This window comes from Podarcis pityusensis, assembly GCF_964106645.2.
Source record: "Podarcis pityusensis genome assembly, chromosome: 5".
Classification (NCBI taxonomy): Eukaryota; Metazoa; Chordata; class Lepidosauria; order Squamata; family Lacertidae; genus Podarcis; species Podarcis pityusensis.
The window spans coordinates 65,616,548-65,642,285 of NC_138032.1; the positions used below are offsets into that span (position 1 = coordinate 65,616,548).

The following is a 25,738-nucleotide window of genomic DNA, read 5'->3' on the forward strand; positions in this document are numbered from 1 at the left end:
CAAAGACAGAGGGCACTTAGCAGCCCCCGTACAGCAGGTCATGATGATGGTGAATGAGGAAGTGGGAGAGAAGGGGGGTGCAGATTAACAGAGGACAACACCATTATCCAAGAGGCTGGGTTCTAGAGCCTCTCTGTGTTTGAAATGAAAAAGGACTGTAAGAAACTTTTCCTTGTCTTTATACTTTCCTGGGCAACCAGCCAGGAGCTTCTGGAAACTATGAAAACAGTTGAGAAAGAAAGCATCATCACACACCCAACATTTGCCTAATGATAAGTCTGTACAAAGCATTATAATGTATATTGTTGTTTCTCCTTTTTCCTTGTTGTTGTTTTAATGTAACCCACTTAGAGGTTTATTTTTATATTAATTGGTATATTTTGAACCAAAGGTCAAAAGGAAGAGGCAATTTATCCTGTCCCTGGACACAGGGCCAAGTTCCCCCATTGGTCAGTTGGTCCCCTGCCCAAGGGAATGCCCAAGACCTCCTGCCGCCATAGGCCAATATGTGGCAGGCAGATGATCTGGCCTGCCATTCGCTGGTTACCTAGAGCAGCTCAGAGGTCATCTGCAAAACTGCCTGCCTAGGAGGGCAAATGGACCTCTCAAACTTAAAACTTATTTTCTATGAAATGCAGGGGGAGAGGGAGGTATTCGTACAAAGACCATAGAGAGTTTCTCCTCCCCAGCTTTGGTACCAGAAATGTAAAGCCTCTCAAAATCTGCATAAACCCCAGCACAGTGGTTCCTCAAAATTCCCAACCATGGACCGTGTCAGGGAACTGACTTCGGAGCGAGAGGCGAAGGGGAGGCTCCTAGATGATGCTGGAGAAGGACCCAGCAGCAGGGGGAGAAACAGCTCAGTAGAGGGGGAAGCATTTAAGCGTAACACCAGGGATAAAGGGGAATGGGGAAATCGGAGAGAGGGCTCCAGGACTCTTCACTGGAACTCAGTGAGGAGGGGACGGGTCCTCCGCTACCCACGCCCTCCCTGCGCAGAAGACTCCCGCGCAGTGAGAGGAGGAGGAGACTGGGTGTCAAACAACTTTTATGTTGGAAGAGGTTCAAGAAACGCCCACTGACGGATTCTGCCAGCGACTGAGGCAGTCACGATTAGAAAGGGCTGTGCAGTCAGAAAGGTTTAACAAGGCAAATTAGCCTAGAGAGGCACCAGTTTATGCACGAGTAACTCATACTCATTACAGCAATCCATCAGTCCCTGAAAGTTGCTCGTGCGCAGCAGCAGGCAGGCAGCATCATGAGCAAACCCGGAGAAGCAAGCACCCAGGGGGGAGCAGCTGGAGGGCAAACTCTGGTGGAGAGGAACCGAGAGTTGGAGCAGCATGTGGCCATTCTGACGGCGCGGCTGGATGAAAGGCGGTCTCAAGATGCACAGGTCAGGCCCACCCCCATAGGAAGGAAGGTACTGGGACTGGTGCACAAATTTGGGGGGAAGCCGCAGGAATATAGTGCGTTCCGAACGGAAATAGAGTACGCATTGGAACTGCAGCATGACGATTTTGAAGACGATGCGGCGCGGGTGGCATATATTGTGGGTCACCTGCAAGATGGGGCCAGGGAATGGGTCAGGCCCCTTATGGCGACGCAGAATGCCGCCATGCAGGACCTGAGGAAATTCTTCCAGGCAATGGACGCAATGTTTTCCAGTGATGTACAACAAAGTGTGACAAAGTGGGAATTGATGAACTGTAAACAGGGGAGCCAGTCAGTTAGGGACTACTGGTCACGCTTTGCCATGATAGTTCACCGCCTCGGGTGGCAACTGGACTCTGAACCCATACAAATGTTATTCGAGGAGGGGTTGTCCCCAACGGTTAAGGATGAACTTTCCCTTGCACCCCGCCCACAGGGGATGGATCAGCTGACCAAGGCTGTGCTTGCGATTGGCGTGCAGCAGGAAGCGCGGGCCCAGGAGAGGCGGGAAGGGAGATAGCAACGTTGCCATGACTACCGCATTCCTGAAATACCAAGGCAGCCTTCCCCGCCAGCAGAACCAATGGAAATAGATGGGGCACGCGCGCGGGAAGTTTCAAGCGCCAGCGAATGGCGCAAAAAGGAGGGAAAGGATTGGAAAACCACCAAGAAGTGTTTCCATTGCCAGCGGCCAGGACATTTTGCCAGAGCCTGCCCTCAAAGAAAGGCCTGGCAAGGAATGGTGGGAGCCGCAGGGGGTGAGGAGGAGGTGGTAAAGGAACAGGAACAGGGAAACGGGAACGCTTGGCTGCCAATCAAGGGGCACAGCAGCCAGGCCAGCCACCAGTAAAAGTGCCCCAACCAGACCCCCCCAAGGCGGCAATAGCCATCGAAGTGGTGCTAGAACTCCCGAACGGGCACCCAGTCATGGTGAAAGGGATGCTGGATTCAGGCAGCTCATGTAATTTCTTCAGCAAAGACTTTGCATTAGAGCACCAGCTCCACTTACTGCCTTTGGATTTTCCCTTGCAAGTGACCACCATTGATGGCAGGGAGCTTCTAGGAGGGGAAGTGACACACCAGACCCCACCAATGAGAATGAGGGTGTCCAGGCACTCGGAGACCATCGCCTTTCACGTCGCCTCACTAGCAGGGCCCCCAATAATATTAGGGATGAGCTGGCTAGCACAACATGATCCAGTGGTGGCGTGGCATCAGAGGACAGTCACCTTTGGGTCAGCTTACTGCCTGGAACACTGTCTAGGGGGGGAAACCCCAAGAATGACCATGGCCAGGGTGGCTGCGATGGCTGTGGAGCGGAAAGGGGAGGTGCCGCCGCAATACGCAGATCTGCGGGAGGTCTTCAGCGAGAAGGAGGCAGATAGACTGCCACCCCATAGGCCCTTTGACTGCCAGATCAACTTGCTCCCGGGGGCTCAGCTGCCAGTGGGTAAGCTGTATGCCATGTCGGACAGGGAGATGAAGGAGTTGCGAGAATTTATTGACAAGAACCTGAAAAGAGGCTTCATAAGAGAATCAAAGGCGGTGGGGGGCAGTCCGGTGTTCTTTGTGGACAAAAAGGACACAAATAAACCCAGGCTCGTAGTGGACTATAGGGCCGTCAATTTGGTGTCAGAACCCGTGACCTTCCCAATGCCCAGGATTGACGACATTTTAACGCGAGTGAGGAAAGGGAAATTTTTTTACCAAGCTGGACCTCAGGGGCGCATACAATTTGATCAGGATGAGGGAGGGGGACGAATGGAAGACCACAATGTTCACACCCCTAGGTGCCTTTGAGTACTTAGTTATGCCTTTTGGATTACAGTCGGGCTCCGCCTGTTTTCAAGCTTTCATGCACCACGTGTTGGGGTCTCTGCTGTACAAGAACTGCGTAGCCTTCTTGGATGACGTCTTAATTTATTCGGACAACGAGGAGCAACATGTTAGAGACGTCAGGGAAGTGTTACAACGACTGCAGAAGCACCAGTTGTGGGTCAAGCTGGAAAAATGTCAGTTTCACACCAGAGAAGTCGAGTTTCTGGGGTACAAGTTGTCTGACAAAGGCTTAGTGATGGACCCAAGCAAGGTGCAGGCAGTGCTGGAGTGGAAGGCTCCCAAAACACGGAAGGACGTACAGAGGTTCCTAGGGTTCAGCAACTTCTACAGGAAGTTCATCAAGAACTTCGCCCACTTGACAGCGCCCATCACGGATTGTCTCAGTAGCAAAAAGAAGTTTGTGTGGACAGAAGAGGCCCAGCAATCCTTTGAAAAACTGAAGAAGGCGTTCGCATCGGAAGAGCAACTCCTGCACGTAGATCTGGAGTAACCCCTGAGGCTAGAGACCGACGCGTCCGACAGAGCCATCGGGGGGTCCTTTTGCAGCCAGGGAGGGGCAAGCAGGAATGGAAACCGTGTGCCTTTTTCTCGAGAAAACTGAGCAAGTCGGAGCAAAACTATACCATGTATGACCGCGAACTGCTGGCGATCTACGCGGCCTTTCGTCGTTGGCGTCATCTACTGACAGGGGCGCAACAACAGATCCAGGTTTGCACAGATCACAAGAACTTGGAGTACTGGAGGACCATACGAGTACTCAACCAGAGACAGATTCGATGGGCACAGGAGTTCTCCAAGTTTTTCTTTGAAATCCGATACGTGCCCGGAGAGGAAAACGTAAGAGCAGACGCTCTCTCGCGTAAACCGGAGTACCTGGAAGGAGAGGGTCCGCCGGAGAAACGACACGTGATCCCCGAGGACCGATGGGTGTGTGGGGGAACTTTGATGGGGAAACGAGAACTAGCCGGGCTGACCAGAAACGATGTGTTCGCGCAAACTAAAATGCGGTAACTACGAGACGGAAGAGGGACCCAAGAAGGGTTTGAGGAGAAGGAAGGGGTACTGTACTATAGGGGAGCGCTGTACGTACCGGGGGAGACCCTGAGGGGAAAGGTACTCAAACAACTCCACGACAACCCCACAGCAGGGCACTTTGGACAGCACAAAACCATGATGGTCGTGACCAGGCAGTTCTGGTGGCCCAGGGTGAGGGAGGATGTACGGGAATATGTACGGGGGTGCGACCGCTGCCAAAGGGCAAAGGGGGAGCGGGCTGCCCCCGCAGGATTACTGGAACCCTTACCCACGCCGGGAAAACCCTGGGAGGTGGTATCCATTGATTTTATGACAGATTTGCCCAAGTCCCGGGGAAAGACAGCGGTCATGGTAGTGGTCGACCTACTGACAAAAATGTGCCATTTTATAGCTTGCTCACATGCTGTAACAGCAGAGGAAACAGCCCGGTTGTTTGTGGAGCACATATTCCGGCTGCATGGCGCCCCCTTGAGGGTTATCTCCGACCGCGGAAAACAATTTACTTCCCGGTTCTGGAGGAAGCTCATGAGCTTGCTGCAGGTGGAGGTGGGTTTCTCGACGGCGAGACACCCAGAGACCAACGGGCAAGCAGAAAGAGCGAACAGTATACTCCAGCAATACCTACGCTGCTACGTCAGCGAGAGGCAGAACGATTGGGTAGAAAAACTGGCGCTGGCTGAATTCGCGTACAATAACGCGGAACACGTGTCCACGGGAATGAGCCCATTCATGGCCAACCATGGGTGTCATCCCAGGGCCTTCCCGGGGAGTGGGGAGGAAAACTGGAGCGTACCCGCAGCAGAGCAGTTTGTGGAAGAAATGGAGGCCCTGCACCAGCAACTTAAGATGAACTTGGAGCGGGCCAAGGAAACTTACAAGAGGCAGGCAGACAAGCACCGTAGGGAAGGGGAGACCATACGGGTGGGGGACCGGGTGTGGTTGTCCACCCAAGGGCTACCTTTCAAAGGGGGGTGCAAGAAGTTGCAGCCCAGATGGCTAGGACCTTTTGAGGTAACACAGCAAGTTTATCCCGTGGCATTTAAGCTCAAGTTGCCTGATAGCATGAAAATACACCCGGTTTTCCACAGGTCCCTGCTCTCACAGCATAGGGAGGGGCGGGAATTCCAGGGGCAAGAGGGAGAAGTCACCACACACCCGCAGGTAGAAGAAAGGGAACACCATCACAGGGCCACGGAAATACTGGACTCAAGGTGGCGAGGGCGCCGGGTGGAGTAATTGGTAGCGTGGGAGGGGGAACCCAGGTCCGAAAACACATGGGTTCCCACGGAAGCCTTCGAGGACAAGTATCTGGTGGAGGTATTCCACCGCCGGTTCCCGGACAAACCCAAACCCCTGGAGAGATTCTGGGAGGAGCAATTTGGAACCACAGATGATGAAGAGGTTTTTGAGGGATTTTCTGACTCCGAGGAGGAGGGAGGAGAGGTTTCGGAGGAAGAAGAATCAGACTGGGAGGACCACCCCGTTGGCAGGTGTAAGAGCGGGTGGGAAGCGGGTTTCGAATCCACAGAAGATGGTGACAGTTCCTTCCGGGGGTTCCCCGCCTCGTCGGCCAACGAAGGGGACGAAGTTGATCCCACAGGTCGGTCCAGGGGTGGAGGGGGTTCTGGGGGGAGGTGGGTGTCAGGGAACTGACATCGGAGCGAGAGGCGAAGGGGAGGCTCCTAGATGATGCTGGAGAAGGACCCAGCAGCAGGGGGAGAAACAGCTCAGTAGAGGCGGAAGCATTTAAGCGCAACACCAGGGATAAAGGGGGGCAGATGGGGGAATCGGAGAGAGGGCTCCAGGACTCTTCACTGGAACTCAGTGAGGAGGGGACAGGTCCTCCGCTACCCACGCCCTCCCTGCGCAGAAGACTCCCGCGCAGTGAGAGGAGGAGGAGACTGGGTGTCAAACAACTTTTATGTTGGAAGAGGTTCAAGAAATGCCCACTGACGGATTCTGCCAGCGACTGAGGCAGTCACGATTAGAAAGGGCTGTGCAGTCAGAAAGGTTTAACAAGGCAAATTAGCCTAGAGAGGCACCAGTTTATGCACGAGTAACTCATACTCATTACAGACCGCTTGAAAATTGTTGAGGTTTCTGGTGGACCATTTAATTATCTTTTTCCTGCCTCTGACTGCAATTGTACTGTGCTGTGATAGTTGTTTGTTATATTTTGATGGCTTCGTTTATTCCTTATATTGCATTTTCATGTATTACAGTTGCATGCCATAGAATTCTGTAGAAATCAATTGATAAAGTGTTCTAGTCTGCTGCAGACCACCTAAATAAAGCTCACAGACCACAGGTTGAGAGAATCCTTGCCAAGGGGATAGATTATTTTCATTTTCTCATTTTCTCATTCTCAGTTTCAGTTCTTCACATTTGTTTGCATTAAAAAAAATGCTCCTGAACATTCTTCAGTGATTTAGTGTCAGTTTGACCTGACATGTTTCTATGCAATTTTGCCTAACTAGGGGGCTCTGCCCTCCTGCTCACCCTGCTCACTCTAGTCACCAGCCACCTCCCCTCACATTAACCTCCTAGTGTTTCTTTTTGGCACCCTGTGCAACTTCTAAGCTCACATCTGGCCTTCCCAACGTTTTTGTTTTTTTGAAGCCACTTACGTCTTCTATTCTGCACCCATTTTCACCTACACACACCGGTCCTACATCCCCGCCTTTTGTACAATCCCCTTCCACACATAACTCCTGCATGGCCACCTGGTGATAGCAGAATAAATGATGTAAAGAGGGAGCTACAGCCCAAGATAGGTAAAGAGGTAGTAAGGGAACAGCTAGCTACTTTGTTGTTGCTTAGTTGTTTAGTTGTGTCCGACTCTTTGTGACTCTCCATGGACAATAACATAGCTACTTTAAATAAATTCAAATCTCCAGGGCCTGATGAACTGCATCCAAGGGTACACAATAAGTTTTTGGATGTAATCTCAGAGTTGCTGGAGGAAATTGTGTGCCATCTCCCACCCCTAGCCGCATTATCTCCTTGTCAGGACAATGATTCACAGCAGGGGTTCTTGACCATGGACCCCTAGGCCATGGTCCCCTAGGCTTCCATGCATGAACTTTAGGGGCCCCATCAACCAGGCACCAAAAATTATTCTCCCTTCCTTTATTTCCTTCTTGTGCCTTAGAAAATTGTTTTTGTGAAAAGAATTCTGCAAAGGGGCTCCACTGCTTTCATCAGATTCTAAAAAGAGCCTATGAGCACTGTGCTCAAAGGTTAAGAACCACTGATCTACAAGGAACAACAAGGAACATCTATGCTGTGGCTAAAAGATGAGGCCCTTGCAGAGAGAAGTATACTTTTGCAATGCAAGGTCAATGAATTCCACTACCAATTGTATCAATGCCAAAAGGTAGATTTTATTAGATGATGAGCAATAGGTAATAGAAACAAAAAGCGGTTAAGAAATTGGCCATAAATACAAGTCATACAGACCCAATGCAGTGTCTACAATCGCAGGGAATATAGGCAGTTAGTGACTTTCATAACATTTTATTTGTACTTCTGCATAAGATAGAATATATCAAGGTATAGTTTCTTTGGAGGATCCAGACCCCATAAAAAATCGCCATGCTGCCATTCAGGAATATTCTTATGGAAAACTAAATTAGAGATTCGAGGAAGCAACAGCTGGATGTCCTTTCTGTTTATTACAATATCATGTCCACCATACCACACAGCAGTTGGCACAACCATGTCTTCGATTTGATAGAATGGAGGAGTGGTCTGTGGATGAAAATATCAGAATGATTAAAACGGTCTTCATCTGCCAATCTTAGATTTTACCTGTTTTCTTAGCCGTCTGATGGTTCATATGCAGGACCATCAAAACTCTGGGATGTGTGACCTATGTTTCTGGAAAATGCTTCCTTGAGCATTAGTATCAGATTTTCTTCTCCACTGTATTAATGAATCTGTCACGTATTAATTGTTTACTGTGCATTCTTGATTTATGTGTAGGACAACTGCTTGACTGGATTGAGCATAGGATATACCAACATTGTGGGATGTACAATGGCATTGAGGATCTGTATCAGGATTAATGTGCATGCCTGCTAAAGTTCAGCTTGGCACATTTAGGCTCTGGACTTAATCGTCTTTCAGGTAGCAGTGAGCAGGCTTTAGAAAGCTGCCCATATGACTTCAGTTTTGAAGTTCTCAGAATATCTCTTTCCTACTGTCATTGCATGGCTTCACAGCTGCTTCTACATTCATGCTTCTACAAACAAGATAACAGTTTTGAAACGATATATATATATATATATATATATATATATACACACAAACACACACATGCTGAACATGTGCAGCTATATATTTTTAAAGCATTTCAAGCATAGCACCACCATGACTATAGGAATAAAACTGAGTTTGCTTCCGCTGCTCTGAGGTTAAACACATCTCCTTGGGGAAAAGCAACATTCTGATGTAAGAAAAGGATAATATGATTTCAAAGTAAAAGAAAAGAAAAGAAGATCTCTAACCACATAAATGCCAGGGTGGTCACCCCTGACTATAGAATCTTATAAATTTAATAAGCAAGGGAAAATGCTGTGGGTACCAGCATCAGCTTTGTTGGAATACTGCATGCTGGCCGAGGTGCTGGAGTCCAGTTGGTCTGCCACTGCCAGCGCTATCTGGTGCTCTTTAGGTGATCATTTGGGCTGCGGAATCTGGGACCTCAGCCATGTGTCCAGGCATGGCTGCACAAGGAATAGTGGGAAGCATCAAGGGTTTACCAGGAGAGGGATGGGACCTAGGTTTACAGTGTTGGTATCCATCTGTCTTGGGAGAGAATGGAGTGCGTTTCCAGGGGTGAAGTCCAACCACTGCATTACCAGCACCAAAGTGACCTCCTTGAGGCGCAGGCCTGGGCAGTGGGTATGGGGGTCCTGGGCTGCCCAGACAATAAGACCACCATCTCGGCTACACTGATGTGGTCCAAAGGAAGTAGAGCAATGCATTTTGGCACCAGCTTGGCTGCAGAAGTTGCTGGAATGAGGCATACAAGGCCCCACCCAACCGTCACCGAATTTGTGCCTGGTTTACTCCTGAAACTTTTCTTTTCTTTAACTCTTTACCGTATTGTATATAGCTTTGTTCTTACTGCCATAGTCAAAATATTTCAGTTCTCTTGATTTAAAAACCTATAAAATAAAGGGGAAAGTACAGAATTTTCAAATTTTTAATGCAGGCATCTTTATAACATACACAAAGAACCCTGTCCCTAATACCTGCAAAAATTGTGAAAATTTTTCTTTAAATAGATAGATGTGAAGTTTTATTCTTGTGATTACTGTATTTTGGCTGTGATTATATTGGTTGTATTTCATGGCTATAGATAGTCATCCTAGGCTCCTACAAGAGAAAGGATAATAATAATAATATTGTATTATATGGTATAATATGATTACGGTATATAGTCAACAAAGATCTTGCTATAAGTTTCGAGCAATTGATATGTAAATAAACTATATTGTTGTGTATTTCTTTGTACACTTAAAGAGTGCAACCAATCAAGGTAGTCTACAATGGATTCCTAGACTGTTTTCATAAATTTGTGTGTGGTTTCGTAAAAAATATATGATTATTTTATCTTGAAACATTTTCATATTTTTCTGTTTTTTTCCAAATACAATCTGTTTTTAGCAATATTTTGCATACTTTGCAAATTAATAAGTAAATGATATTGGAACCCTTATACAATCATTTCAAAAATCAATCCTTAATGTTCGCTATCCTAGTAATGGCCAAACTGTGTAAGCTAATGAGAAACTGCAATGTGCACATTAAAACTTAACTATCACTTCAGATATAATGAATAAAAAATCACTTGATGTTTGAAGTTTAAAAACTACTCTTTAGGCAACGAAATTGAAAAGTTTCTCTTTATTTCTTCTTTTGCATGACCCTATTTAAGAATATTTTCTTTTGGTTTCATTGGCATATTGTGATTGTCAGTTTCTACACCTGTAGACGCATATCGCATGTAACCGGGCAACTACACCAGCAGTAACTCAGAGCAACAAAGATCCTGTGAGTGGCAGCTTGTCATATACCATTTATTGCTATATTGTTTTTCATTTACTTTAACTTTCCTGCCACCTTCTGAAAATTTAAAAAATATCCACACACGTTAAACATTCATTTGAACATCAAATGGCCTCTAAATTTTGAAATAAGGAAAAATATGCATTAAAGCTCACCTGGGCCAAGTGGATTATGTTTTTTACAGAACCATAATCAGGAATAATTCCAAAATACGCATCTATTCGGGTCTGTGGGGAGAAATAAGTATGGAAATGTTTTTAAGAATTGAACTAGCAAAAAGATCACAAGCATTAGAGCAATAAAATATCCAAATACCTTGAGAAATTGAAATGGATATTGCATAGGAAAACATACATCTCAGGAAAGATGTGGTCATGAGTTTCATGCCGATTTGCATTTTTTAAAAATATATATACTATTTTAAGCATCATTCTGTGATCAATAAGCGCAGGACACCTTTGCCCAGCAGCGCTGTGGCCCACAGACTGCGGAAAAACTTTGCCCAGTATCTTGTTTGTGTGGTGGGCTCATGGGGGAAAACTGTCCCATGAGCCCTTGCAAAGAAGAGTGGAAAGCCTATATAAGGCTGCTGCCTATGATACTCAAGGCCAATTTGCCATGAAAGCTTCCTACCCACCCACACTGGGGTTAGAGCATTCACTGAGCAATTTGGGTCACTGGTTGAGAGGGCAAGCAAATAATCTTAAATAACTCAACCTGATTGGCACTTGCTTTACCTCTGTGAAATTATGGCCTTCCTTTGTTAGGTGAAGAATGTTGTTTGTATGAGGGCATGAATGTCACTGGGCAGAATCAACACAGTATAAGGGGGGGGTTCTTTAAGGGACCTGAGGTGATGATTGATCATGGCACCCACAAGCTTAGTGTTGGGGTATCTTCCCAGTAGGAATCTGCACCCTGGTCGCCCAGTGAGACCTTACTTGCCTAGCTTGCACCTCTGGAAGAATCTGAACCACACTGGCTGACTCTCATGTAACACATTTGGGGCGGTCCAAACGCAGCAGATCCATTCTATCAACATGGGGCTTGTGGAATATCCTGGGATCCAATGCCATGCCAACCCTTCCCCTGTCTGCTGCTGTCTGATTTTATCCCATCACCATTGTACAATCTTGTTATTTTGCTGCTATCTATGGGTCACATAGTTCAGACATTATTATTTTTTGTTGCTTGAGACCCATCTTGTGAAATTCTTGAAATTAAAAGATGGGCTATAAAGATTACAAATAAATAACAAGTTAAGTTGCAATGTCCTATTTTTCATCTGTTACAATTAAAGTTACAAGATCACTGTGTTCTGATGTATAGGGAGTGGCTGCTCTGTACAGCTCCAAACACTGCTAGATGTCAGGCCCAGAATGTCCTCCCCTCCCTTTGGGAACTTCACAGATAAGAATTGATGAGCAGTTGATAGGTTTATAGTCCTTTGATTACAACATCATGTTGCAAGCACAAATATACAGCTCCCCGCAAGGAGGGCAGTTGACTACTCTGAATCCTCCTTCCAACTTCCACAGCATTCAAGGCTCCAACGGGAAGTTCCTCCCCCTCTCTGCCTCCTTTGCTCTCTGATACGTTCAGACCTCCGAGTCCATGGGGGGGGGGGTCCCCCACACTCTCAATTGACGTCTTGACTAGCTGTCCCCTTCCTTCTGATTCCCTTGTCATTATTTCACAACTGGGTAACTCCTCCCTAAGCTTCTGTATCTCTCTCTGCTTCTGAACACACTGTGGACAAGGGGAATGACTCTTCCCCCTCCAGCTCTCCATCAGAGAAAAGCTGGTCTGTCATAGAATGCATCCCACAGTCCTCGTCTTCAGACCATTCCCTGACTCTAGACTACAAGAGCAACTTGCCGCCATGTTCTGCCTCCATGGACAGAGGCAATAAAGCTTCTGAACACAAGTTGCTCTTGAACTCAGGTCCTGCTTGAGGGTTTGGCCATCTGACTGGCTACTGTGAGAACAGGGCACTGGACTAGCTGGGCCATTGACCTGATCCAGCAGGTTCTTCTTAGGCTCTTAACTGCCCTCATCCCTGACCCTTCGAAAGGCAAACTGAGATGAATGGGAGTTGGAATCTGACACCATCTGAAGGGCCACCAGTTTTCTACCCCGTGAGATATCAACAGATAAAGAAAACAAAAGCCATATAGTTTATCCCTTCTGTAATATACCAGGGTCTCTTCCACAAAGATTCTTCTCCATTCTGGCTCAAACATATACAGACATGGTCACTTAGTTACACATTTAGGTCTCCAATGCTATACATGCATAACTTGAAGCATGTATTATTGAACTTCATCATGTTAGTTACTCAATATGCAATCCAAAGCATGGTTAATTTATCTTTAAATATTAGAATAAAATATATTGCTGTTGTGGGGACTGGAGTATGGTATTTTGCCAATATGTTTAGCAAAATAAAGAGTCAACATACCACGTTTAAGTTATTTGGATTGCGTCCGGAGCCAAGGAACATAAATTGGATGCAAATCTCGTCCATTACTGGATAGCTACAAAACTTGGCCATCAGTCTTTTCAATTTGTTACTTAAAAAGACAAATTCTTTCTTCCCCCATATCAGCTGTAAAATTAAACACACAGAGAGATCTGGGTGATTTTCTTTAGAATTAATTTCCAAGCATTTAGAAATTAAATCCTCTTAATTAAACCAGGTATAGCATGACCCCCCCCCCAATGTATAAGCTTGAGGGTTGAACTGCCCATATCACTAAACTGATTATGCTAGAAGACTGCATTAACACACTCGGGAGTGCCCAACTTCAGCACGCACTACACTAATGATGCCTCTGCCCCCTGTCTCCATGCATCACCCAAGCCCACTCTGGGCACCACCCAATACGGCCGCTTCCACAGTCTCCATGCGCCACATCTTGTTGGCTCCGCACTTCACCCATAACTGGACCAGGCCTGAACTCCAGAGGAAAGGCAGTGGGTGGGACAATGGAGCCAGTCACAACTGCAGCAGGCCCTGTGGGGCCTTTGAGAGAGTGCATGGGCCTCCCAGGAGCCCCATGGTGCCTGCTACAACTATGTCGGACTGCTTCACACCATCCCACTGCTGCAGGCCAAGGCAGGCAGCACGCAGAGGTGGCTAACCACCACAGCGGGCAAAGGTGGTCTCAGAGGCAGTGGGTGGCAGTGAGGACCCCAGGGTCCCATGGGTTTGGCGCCTATGAAGACACTACCAAAACCTATGAGAAATACCTACTTTCATTAATCCATCAGGAAGATTGCAAAATAGCACTGCAGGTCCACTGGTGCCCACAAATGTGTAGATAGGAGCCAAAGTCATGAAGAGCTTGACTTTCTGAGCAATCTGTGGCCTGAGTGAAAAGGCAATTAAACCTGCCAAAGAGAAAGAATTCCAGAATTCAGCAGCTATTCCAGATAAACCAGAGTCAATATGCACACTCAGTCTTTGGGTCTCTCATACTGGGGAATGGTCTTATCCTAGTGGAAGAGCACATCCAAATGTGTTCAACCCAGGTGTCTCAAGGTAGAGCTGGGAAAGACCCAGGAAAGCTGATGCCAGTCAGTGTTGACAATGTTGAGATACAGGAACCAATGGTCTGACTTGATACTACAGCTCTCTATGTTCCTATATGCTTATCTGCAACCAGTTTGCAGAGGCCTCAAAACCAATACCAAAAACAGCATTTCTGTCCCTGCTTGTTGTTCCTTCAATCTGAATTATTAGATTGGAACTATACCTGTGATGCGAATTTTGGATTGTAAGAAGGTTTTAAAATTAAGGGCTCAGGCAGTAAATGGATTCCATTCATTTCATATTACTTACCAAGTGTCCCACCCTGAGAGTAGCCAATAAAATACAATCCTTCTTGGTTAGTTTTCCGCAGGATAAAATTTATTGTTGCTGGAATATCATATATCGCAATTTCATGGAAGCTATAGAACATTACAGAAACAAAATGCAGGTGAAGTTTTCTCCCCTTAGCCTCATGTTGCATTAGTAGGGCACACTATTAGAGGTGTGTATGGACTCTGCCCCAAATAATGAGGTGAATTGGGATTATTTGGGCTGTGATCTCCCATTCCTAAATGGGATTGTGCCTTTTAAAAGAATGTTAAGAGAGTTAAATGTGTGGCTGTCCACCCACCGCTGCCCCATTGACATCTTTGTATTGCTCCAGGTGAACCCAGACCCAGGCTAGCTAGAGCTTCATCTGCACATTCCCAGCAAATCCCAGATTGGCCCGATTCAGTTCAGGATCTAGGATTCATCCAAAGTGAATGCACAGTCCTAGTTATGATCCTTATCTATATCTCAGAGCTCCACAAATTCAGCCTGCATGAATATAGAGAAAGTCATGCATTTTGTCATGTTGATGTAGGCTCTAAAAATAACAAGAAAGGGAGCCATAGTTCACCATTTCCCATTTTTTGGAAGTCTTTCCAGTACTGAAGCACTTCTGACACAACAGAAGGAAAAAAGATATGTTGGTATCAGTTATAATTCAGAGACAGTAATTATTACAATTGTCTCAACTATCCAAGCTACAAGTTGTGCCTTTATACCTGAAATTCCAAAATGCTTCTTGGTCAATTGACAGAGTCTTGTGTCTTCTAGACCAGCTGGTCCCTCTAGTATTTATTATCCAAACATCATAGCCAGCATCTGCTAGAGCAAATCCCAGGCTATTGTTGGGAGGATTTATAATCCAGCTCCTACCTTCACCCAAAACACCATGTACCAGTAAAACAACTGGCCTAGGACCTGGTGGGAGGGGAACAGAAACAAAGTGGGCATTAGATAATATTGTTCTCAGTAGGAGTTGTTGTTAGCCACTTAATATAATAATACATATACTGCTTAATGCTAGATAGGTCTCTAAGTAGTTTACAAAATAGGAAGTGGAGATTCAAGATGGCCACCGTGTAAGTTTCCTCCTTCCATTTCTCTCCGACCTCTTCTCCTGACTTGGATTTTACAACCGCTGGAGTAAGCTATTTACTTTAGTTTTGCCTTTTGCTAGACAAGTAATTGCTGGACTCTCCACTGGTGTGATGCCAGATTTTAATTAAGTTTGACGAAGGAGGATTGCTTTGGATTGATCTGGGTGGTGCCAAACTTGTGTGCTTCATAGAACAACGATCCTTCAGACCTGCACCGCCGGCACGAAGAGAAACTCCCCTGTTTAAGGTTTCTTATTGCTAAATGATTTTCTCTTCTGGGGGACACTCGGACAAATGACTGAGAATTGTAAATAAGCAACGAACTTTACCTTACTTTTTCTTCGCTCACCACTCCCCTGCCTCCTGCAATACTCTCTAAGGTGCATTAAGATATTTCCAATTATTGCGGATATTTCTCCTAATCTCCACTATGGGCCATGGCAAGCGGCCAAGGGACCTGGATGAGGCAATGCCTCCCCCGAGGCCCAAACAGTCCAAGATTGATTCTTTCTTTCTTAACTGCAGCAGAAATAACGAGGAAGATAGCTACACGGTTGAAACCCACAATCATTTTAATCCTTTAATTGACCTCGCAGCCGACATAGAAGTGGAGGGGGTGAACTCGAAAGCAACGAATAATGCTAATGATAATGACAAAGAAGTGAGAGTCACCTCGAAGGGGGAGTCCGAGTTGGCCCTGGGCGATGGCATGGGATTCAATCATTTCCAATTAATAATCAGGACCCTGCGCTGCATCTTTAAGAGCATAAATGGGATCTCCATGCAGGTGAATAATCTCCACCAAAAGCTTGAGGCCCATTTGCTGGAGCTGCAGCACAACCTCACTCTGCCTCCGAGGGATTTAAAGGGACAGAGGTGTACCTCCCCTGTTAGACATGAAAGTGGTACTGGTGGTCACCTCTTAAAAACTCAACTGGACTCTCAATCTCTGATCTTACAACCAAACAAAATATGTCTAACTATACGCAGCAGTGACCCCAGGTCCCCAAGGTGGAATAATCCGAGAGATGTCAAAGATCATCTAAGGCAACTCCTTCAGATTTGGCCTCCGCTAATAGATCTCAGTACAGTGAAACTCTTATACTACCACCATCGGTTCCAAAAAGTACTGCTCTCCTTCCAGTCACCAAAAATTCCCTCCATACTGGTTAGGCATAAAGCGTTTTTGGCCACCTGGGGCATCTTCCCAACGAGAGTCTTTAATGACACCAGGATTAAACCTCTTTTCCGTAGCATCGTACAAAAAGGTATCCGCTCGCCAGACAGGCGCGACATAGTCTTGAAACTCAAGCTGTCCACCCGGGAACCTCACCCTCCCTCTCAGCCCAAGCCTCCTGCTTTATCTACTCCAGCTACAGAGAAGCATGACCAAAGCGGGCCCAGCCATCTGGCTGCCTCAGAGGAGAGGGACCTCATTTCATCCTATGGCGAGTTGCCATTAGTAGAACAGCAGGAAGTTATAAACAGGCTCGATACACTCAAGCAGCAACTTACACATGTACTTCAAGAAAAAATCTCCTCAAAACCTGGTCATAGCAACCTATTAAATCAAAGGAACGCAGTCATGAAGGGGCTAACACCCCAGAAACCCCTGCCAATCACTGGGACTCCAATAACGGATGATATGGCAGTCTGCCTGGCGGAAGCTCCTCATACACCGTCGCAACGCAGACCCCCTTCACCTCTACTAATAGATCTGCAATCAGCTACCTCGTCCTCCGCCTTAAAGAGCAATGCGCCAAACACCCCTCATCCTGGTAATCTGTCAATGTCCTATTCTTCTATGCCTGACCTGGAGTCCTCATTCAGCGTGGTCCAGCCAGATGACTGTATATCCTCGTCCTTTGCCAGTCAACCTCTTTTGGTAGAACCTCACGTATCCGCAACCTCTTCAAGCCAACATATAAACGTTAAGGAAGCCACTGCGCAAAGAGACAGCTCAGGCTTTATTGAAGACCCTGCTGGCCACATCAATCAAATTACCACCCCTTCGATACCTTCGGCTGTATCACGCCTGGCGCTGTCTCAGACCCTTGGCAATGCTTCTCCCACCAGCAACCAGAGTAACTGACTAGCACATAGTCCCTCTTCAAACTGCTTCAATGTGCTATCCTGGAACGTGGCGGGATGGACGTCCAAACAGGATGGCGGGGATATGAAAGAGTTTTTAGCGAAATTCCAGATTATGGGTATACAAGAGACCTGGTGCTTAGAATCGTCACCCCCCCCCCCTTCCCTACTGGGCTATGACGCCTTTGTGATTCCTGCGACCAAAACACATTTGTTTGGGCGCCCTAGTGGAGGCCTGGTAACATTTGTTTTGCAGGAGCTTCAACTTAATATCTCTCCTCTCTTTTGGTTAGAAAGTAATTGCATTCAAACTTTACATATCACTAACAGCCCGGTTGGGGACTTCATATGTGTAAACTTGTACAATCCATCTACCTACTCCTCTTCTCATTCAAATCAGCTTTGGGAGGATTTAAGATTTATCCTCGATAAATCTGTGGCTGAATTTCCAAAGTCAGAGATCCTTATAATGGGGGACTTTAATGCCAGAATCGGAGCAGATATAAGCTCATTCACCGATAAGTCGCAATTATTCATAGAAGAGGAGTGGTTTCCTACGTGGAATTCACTTGATAAGACCATTAATAGGGCTGGCATCATACTGCTGGAGTTTACCATTAACTGCGGGCTGCACAGCTTGCATGGCACACCCAAAGACTGGTCCGGGGGATTCTATACTTTTCTAGGATCTAGAGGGGCAAGCGTTATAGACTACATCTGGTCCTCCTCGGCATTTAATGATAAGGCATATTGTTTCAATGTGTTCAACAGAACCGAAAGTGACCACCTGCCAATCGCCATCTCCTTCCTCCACACACAGCTGGGGCTTCCCAGCTCACTCCACCCCCAGGATCCACTGATCTTAGCTCCTGGACGTAAGAAGTGGGATTTCTATCTGGAGCAAGACATAAAAGTCCTCCTAAATTCCCCTGAGATCCTAGCCCTGAAAGCTCAGCTGTTAACAATGAATGTGAATCATTTCTCAACTTTCCAGCAAATTCTAGCCTTCTTGCTTCCTTCACTTACGAAACCTTCCCGTGCGATTCTAACCTGGAAGAATCAAACTTGGTTCGACCAAGAATGCAAACAGTGCAGAAGTAGGCTTAGATTTCTTCAGTCTGATATGAAATCAGACAGCACCCAGAGCAAAATCAGGGAGTTAGCCCAATTCCGTTCATACTACAAGAAGCTGCTCCATCATAAGAAATTGCTCTTTGCGAAAGAACGCAGGACGGCACTGTCAGTGGCCATTAAAACCCGTGACGACAAGAAATTCTGGAATTTAATTAATGCAGGTTTAAGACCCCCCTCATTCATCGCTAATAACATCACAGCAGCCAGTTGGCACTCTCACTTTGCTCAGCTGTATTCCGCCCCAGATCCCGAAGTAAATGTTGTCTCCACTCTTCCAGCATCTGCCTTGCCCACCTGGGAGCCAGTCTCCCCAGAGAGATGTATACAACTAATCAGTACGCTTTCAGGGGATAAATCCCCGGGGGAGGATATGATACCACCTGAGGTATTCTTGTCGAACCGGACATGGTGGGCCCCTATTTTAGCATCTCTCTTTACCACTATTAATGCTACTCTTAAGATTCCACCTAATTGGAAACAGAGCATAGTCATCCCAATACATAAAAAGGGGGATCCACAAGATCCGCGTAACTATCGACCTATCAGTCTGCTGGACATATCATACAAGGTCTACTCTAGATTCTTGCTAGAGAAATTAATCGAGTGGGCAGAAGAAACAAAGCTATTCCACCCGGAACAGGCTGGCTTCCGTAAAGGTCACAGCACATCTGGCCAATGTCTTGTTCTATTTACCCTGATTGATAAATACCTAAACAGGTTCAACTGCAAACTACACGCGGCTTTTGTGGACCTGACCTCCGCTTTTGACTCCATCCCCAGAGATAGGCTATGGCAGAAGCTTAGTTACACTAACATAGATAAGAGACTCCTCCACCTTCTTATGGAAATTCATAATGACATATCGGCCAGAGTAAAATTCGGCCCTCTGGGAGCTCTATCTGATCCTTTCCCTCTGAATAAAGGGGTCAAACAGGGCTGCCTCTTGGCCCCTTTTCTATTCAATTTCTACATCAATGACATCGTTACAACCATGAAGGCCCTAAATCAATCTGCCCCCTCTTTACAACAGCTCAAGATCCCCATATTACTCTATGCGGACGACATGGTGATACTGTCTTTAACCAAGCAGGGCTTAAACAACATGCTCAGAGGGCTCATGACATATTGTGATACCAACTCCCTCAAAATCAATTTCGCCAAAACCAAAATTCTTACTTTTGGCACGAAAACTCGGAAGCCTTTCTGGAATTTTGAGGGCCACTCTATTGAATATTGTTCAGCATTCAAGTATTTGGGTATCACTTTTCAGCATGGGCTTAGCTGGTCAGCTCACCTAAATATGACCATCCTGGCTGCCCGTAGAACCATCAAAGCCTTGGAGAAATTCTTCTATGCAAAAGGCGGCCAGTTGGTTCCACCAATCAGAAAAGCATTTATCAGCAAAGTCCTCCCGATGTTACTGTATGGGGTTGAAATCTGGGGGTGGAATTTAAAAACACTACAATGGCTGGAGATTCTGCAAAACTCTTTTGCACGAAAGATACTGGGCCTCCCCAAGGGCTCAGTTGCTGCACAGTTAAGAACAGAACTGGGCCTCCCCTCCATTGTTGCGAGAGCCCACGTTAGAATCATTAGTTTTTACTGTAAATTAATCAATGCCCCAGGTTCCCTACTAGCTAGGCAAGCCTTTTTAACTTGTTCTCATACCAACAAATGGTCCAAGGCCATGGAGACTATTACTGCACGCTACTCCCTCCCAGATCTCGACACGCTGTCATCTTGGGACCAACATAAAATCCGGGCCTGGATTCTTACAAGAGACGAGGCCATGGACCGGGCACAGTCCATTACAGCTCGCCTCTCCATGTGGCTCCCTAAAGTGAAAGTGGTAAGATCACTTGCCAACTACTTGATAGACCTGACGGAGCCCAATTTGAGAAGAGCGTTTACTATGGCCCGTTTCCATTCTATACCCACGGCCTTCCTGCAGGGGATTTACTCTAAGACCCCTATTACTCAGCGTTTATGTCCATGCACAATGAATGAAGTAGAGGACTTCATACATTTCTTTTTCTACTGCCCTATTTATGAGCCAATAAGACCTAAGCTCCTCCTCTTGATCCCGTCCACCATTACATCTAAGGAAGACTGTTTGAAATCGCTTCTTGTGGACGCAAATCCCCAAATTTCACGTGGGGTGGCAATCTTTATAGTGCAGGCTCTGAAACTCAGGGCTACTCTGACTGGGTAGTGTGTCCTAGACCTGGACCTGTTTTAATTCTTTTTATTACTTTTTCAACCCAATGTGCCGAGCCTATTTTGGGGCCATTTTATGTTTTATATACATCCGCATTTTGGATTCTTGGCGCTGGCAACTAAATCTTTACATTATTGTCTTAGGGTAATTTAAATGTCATTACGCCAGTAATATCGCTTTGAATTTTGTTTGGTTGCTTGTCTCTGGTATTTTTGTCTTATTTTGCTATGGCTGTATGCTAATGCAATAAAGGTTTTTTGACAAAATACAAAAACCCAATACACATATAAGCATCCATCATTAAAATATCCAGCAAAACAATTCATTAAAATAATGCAGCAAGTAAAATAGGACACTCAGATGAAGAACTCACAGTAATGCCTGTGGAGACAAGTCATTCCTTTGATTTTCAAGAAAGATTCCATAGCTTGCAAAGGGCTGTTAGAAAAGGAACTAATTCTAGATCAAGTTGAACATGACCAAAAAGGAACTAATTCCAGTTCACATTTGTCCACTTACAAAATGAACTGTTTCATGTTCAGTTCAGATTTTATTTAAATTATCTCCGACATTTTTTTATCAGCATTCAGAATGTTACAAGCTGCTGTGCTGATGTATAAAATATAGGCAAATAAACATTAAAACACACGCAGTTGGATGTGACTTATTTTCTGCAACAATTAGGAACTTTAAGCTTAAGAACTTCTAGGCTATGCTGAATCCTTTCAGTACACTTCCTTAAAGAAACACCAACCAGTTACATTCCAGAATTACATTCCAGAATTACTTCCCAGAACTGTGCATTCCATAAGGAATTCTGTTTGCTTGCAAGTAGTAGCCATCCTCTGTCAAAATCTCATGCTCTTCACTGGGGTATCCCCAATATTGAATGATTTCATTCTGCAAGAATAAAGAAAGGCTCGGCAGGTTGAGACTTCTAAAGCTAGATGTGCTACAGGGGATTTTAGTTACAATGGTGCTGAGGAGAAGAGAAAAAAGTTCCGGATTCTGTCTTTGTCCCCTGCTGGCTGTAATGAACAAAAGCAGAGGAGACGCAATCAATACACTATGTATTAATCATTAAACAAAATATGTCATTTGGCCTTGGAGTCAGCTAAATCCATCCATTGCAATCTATCAAGCCCTCTTTGGAGTAACTCAGGAAGGCTCGGAAATGCTTCTGTGAAAAGCAAATGCTTTGGAATATCACTTAAAAGAAATATGTGCAAATTATTTTGTCCTAGCAATAGCCTGTTGTTTTCAAATGCATCTGAACAAGCAACTCACAATAGTCATGAATTCTTGGGGATTCAAGTGCCGTTTCCTTAGGAATTCTTCTGACTCGATTGTCTGTTGGATTAAACACGCCACTGCCAAAAACAGCCACATTCTTGAGGTGGTTCGGACAGGTAATGGCCCCAGTTTGTGCCTCATGAGTAAGGATTTCCCCACCGTATGTGAGTTGCTTCATATCACTTCAAGCTCCAAGTTGCTTCAGAGCATGATTAAGGTACTGGCTCATACCTGGCTGTAAATTATAGAGCATCTCCCACTGAACATGGAGAATCTCTTGCTGAGCTTTTGTTTGGTGGAAGGATTACTTAAACAAAGTTGCCCAACTTACTGGAGGCTGAAGGAGCAACACAGTCTGAACAACACTTCCAGAAAGACTCCATGAAATGCAAACAAAATGCTTTGCGTGGCTATTCCCTCCCCCCCCAGGTGAAGTAAATGAAGACAACAGACACCGAGATTTAAGGTTAAATGGGCGTAAATGGCCACAACTTTATTGATTACAGGAGAGAAGGGTATTGGCTTTAGGCATTGGCCCCTAACCGACTCTCCGGACTAACCGGGAAGGGTTAAACACCAACAGGGGGAGCCACCCGAGATGCATATCCCTAGGCGCTCCCCGAGGGGTTACCGCTCGGGGGCGCGCTTTAGGCCCTAGCCTCCGTAGGTTTCGGACGAGGCGTCGCCCCTCGGAGTCCTTTAACGAACTACCCTTCAAGCATTGGGGGAGGTGATGGCGCTCCTCCCCCCCAACCTCATCTGCATGACAATACCCCGGCCAATGCCTACCGCCAAAACCGAGGGAGTTGTGACGATTTGCTACGAGGTAGGCGAAAAAACCAAGTGGCTCACAAAACCAGCCAATTAGCCAAATGGAAAAACTCCTACCAGGCCCCTTGCGGCGACCAGCCGAAGCCCATAGCAATGTCTTAGTGGCAAAACCTAAAGGGCGGGTGGGTGGGAAACCGCGTCGTCTCAGAGGTAGAAAGGGGCGAGCCGAGGGCTGCCCCGACCTTAAGTGGCCTTACGAAGGCCCGCCCCTGCTGCCAGCCGATTGGCTGGCGCCGCAGGGGATGCAAATGAGGGAATTCCCTGCTTCCCGTGAGGCTGGCGCCAGCCTCGCGGGAGCAGGAGTGGGCGGGGTCGTGATCCCGCAACCCCCCCTCCTCCTTACGGTCGGAAGGGGCATTGCGTGGCTATTCCCTCCCCCCCCAGGTGAAGTAAATGAAGACAACAGACACCGAGATTTAAGGTTAAATGGGCGTAAATGGCCACAACTTTATTGATTACAGGAGAGAAGGGTATTGGCTTTAGGCATTGGCCCCTAACCGACTCTCCGGACTAACCGGGAAGGGTTAAACACCAACAGGGGGAGCCACCCGAGATGCATATCCCTAGGCGCTCCCCGAGGGGTTACCGCTCGGGGGCGCGCTTTAGGCCCTAGCCTCCGTAGGTTTCGGACGAGGCGTCGCCCCTCGGAGTCCTTTAACGAACTACCCTTCAAGCATTGGGGGAGGTGATGGCGCTCCTCCCCCCCAACCTCATCTGCATGACAATACCCCGGCCAATGCCTACCGCCACCGAGCCGCAAGCCGGCTCGCCGCCAATACCCTCAGACCTGTAACCAATCCCTAATGCCTTGAAAAATATCTGCCAACCAAATATCGTTACCAGCATCAGATAGATGCACGCCATCCCATCGAAAAAGGATTTCGTTGTCAAACCGTATGCATGGGTGCTGAATGACGTGGCCACCCGATGCGGCCACTCTACGCGCCACTGTGCGCTCCACTATCCTCCTAGCTTTATTCACCGCCGCGGGTTTCTCTGCGTCCCGCCAAAACCGCCTTTCCAGCAAAGATGACCAAATTATAGTAATGTTCTCGTGGGATGCCCGCAACAATTCCAAGTCATTGATGATGTTCCACATCAAGTCCACCCCTTTCCTATAAGCCAAGTCGTTCTCACCCAACTGAATGACCAGGGCATTGGGTGGGCCCTCGGCTGCGATTTTTTTGGATACAGCTGGGAAAAACTCTTCCCAACGCATACCCCTCCTAGTGATCCAAGACAATTTGACCCTGCTGGGTAGCCGTAGCTCTTTAGCCCAGCCCTTTTGTTCTGCGCGCCGTTTTGCCCAATATACGATGCTGTGGCCGATAACCCACAGTCGAATCACATCAGCACCTGAAATGAGAAAATCGGAGAACCAGATCAGAAGGAGTGCCCAGGGGAACGCTAAGGGGAATTTAGAAGGGCTTCCGGATGTAACCCCGGTATGCGTTAGACTTCCAGCGCCCCATATCCATAATTCTTTCAGCAGGTAAGCCCATATGCGCGGCGGTGGTAGCCGCCCCAATGCGAAAGGAGTGCGCGGCGTACTCTTCTTGGGGAAGCCCGATGGCGGCTATCGCTTTGCGCATAACCCTCGTGAACTGCTGCTTTGAAAGGGGGGAACCGTCGGAATGTAAGAAAAAGGGGCCATTAGATTCCGGTCTTATACACAGGTATTTTCTAGCATCCTTTACAGGGCAGGGGCCCGCCTTATGAGTAGCCTGCAGGTGGACCAGGGCTCCCTTGCCCAGCTGATCCGTCTTCGAACTACGGATTTTTAAAATCACAAGCACACTGCCCACCGTTACATCCTCGAGCAGTAGCCCCCTAGGGGCTGTGCGGTCCTCACAGAGCACTTCGCCTATCCGTAGTGCGCCAAAGAACGCGAAAGAGAACGCTGCTGAAAATAATCTGGCTTCATATCTTGACCAACACAGGGCCCTCAGCTTCCTACGGATTTGGGTGAGTATATCTAAGGTTATTGGCCTTCTCCTGTCCCGGCCGTGAGGCCTGGACCTGCGCCAGCCCTCAAGCATCTTTCGCACCACAAAATGCGAACAGGGATCCACAGAAAATAAAGTTTTAGAAAAGAAAGATATTGCTGCTGAATGAATATTGAGGGTTTTGGGGGCCCGGCCAAGATCTCTAAGGTGGACCAAATACTCGATGACTGCAGACTTGGACGGTGGTCTGCCTGGCTTGAACCGCTCCTTTTTGATGCGAAAGGATGTGAAGTCTAGCCATGCCTTATTATACGATCTCAGGGTAGAAGGCGCTAGCGCGGACAATACTCCCTTTATTGCTTCTCGTTGCCAATATTCCAGAGGTGCTCCGGGAATGGTTGCGGCTGCTGCTGCGCATCCGGCGCCAATGAGCGAAAGCGTTCCATCTGGAAACGAGATAGAGCATCCGCGATGTTATTATCAATACCAGGGACAAACTTGGCTGAAGCGTGAAGGTTCAACCGCAGGCAGGAAAGGACAAAGTACCGTAAAAGGGCCGCTACCCTGGGCGAACGTGAGGATTGTTTATTCAACACTGACACAACCGCTAGGTTGTCCGTCCAGAAACAGACCCTATGGTTTCTGAAGTGGTCTTCCCATAAGTGGATTGCAACTACGATGGGAAAAAATTCTAAGAATGTCAAGTCCCGTAGTATTGGTTTACCTTGCCAGGAGGAAGGCCAGTGCTGAGCACACCACTGGCCCCTGAAATAGACCCCGAAACCTAAGGACCCAGCCGCGTCCGAATGTACTTGGAAATCAGACTGCAGCGCCAGGCTATCCTGCCACAGTGATATGCCGTTGTAACCATCCAGGAATT

At 46.9% G+C, this 25,738-nt stretch overlaps 2 protein-coding genes and 1 long non-coding RNA gene across 4 annotated transcripts in view; 1 reads left to right on the plus strand and 2 right to left on the minus strand.

Moving 5' to 3' along the window:
- The window catches only part of LOC308476748 (lipase member M-like), a 112,201-nt gene that overhangs the window by 23,008 nt on the left and 63,455 nt on the right, over positions 1 to 25,738 (minus strand). The window lies entirely within an intron of this gene.
- Positions 64 to 8,806, plus strand: LOC308476790. The gene is made up of 2 exons (XR_013986098.1): positions 64 to 135; positions 8,451 to 8,806. It is a non-coding gene; the product is annotated as an uncharacterized lncRNA (long non-coding RNA).
- On the minus strand, positions 7,667 to 22,471 carry LOC308476760 (lipase member M-like). Of its 2 annotated transcripts, XM_081004618.1 has the most exons (9): positions 22,076 to 22,471; positions 21,576 to 21,688; positions 14,968 to 15,213; positions 14,228 to 14,337; positions 13,640 to 13,776; positions 12,845 to 12,991; positions 10,539 to 10,610; positions 9,414 to 9,479; positions 7,667 to 8,058 (listed from the first exon to the last, which is right to left on the minus strand). In XM_081004618.1, the coding sequence occupies exons 1-9, from the start codon at positions 22,220 to 22,222 to the stop codon at positions 7,825 to 7,827; spliced, it is 1,272 nt and encodes a 423-aa protein (XP_080860744.1). In that variant the 5' UTR covers positions 22,223 to 22,471; the 3' UTR covers positions 7,667 to 7,824. The 2 variants fall into 2 exon arrangements, with proteins under 2 accessions (XP_080860744.1, XP_080860743.1); XM_081004617.1 differs by lacking the exon at positions 21,576 to 21,688 and having other exon boundaries at positions 14,968 to 15,166; positions 22,076 to 22,470.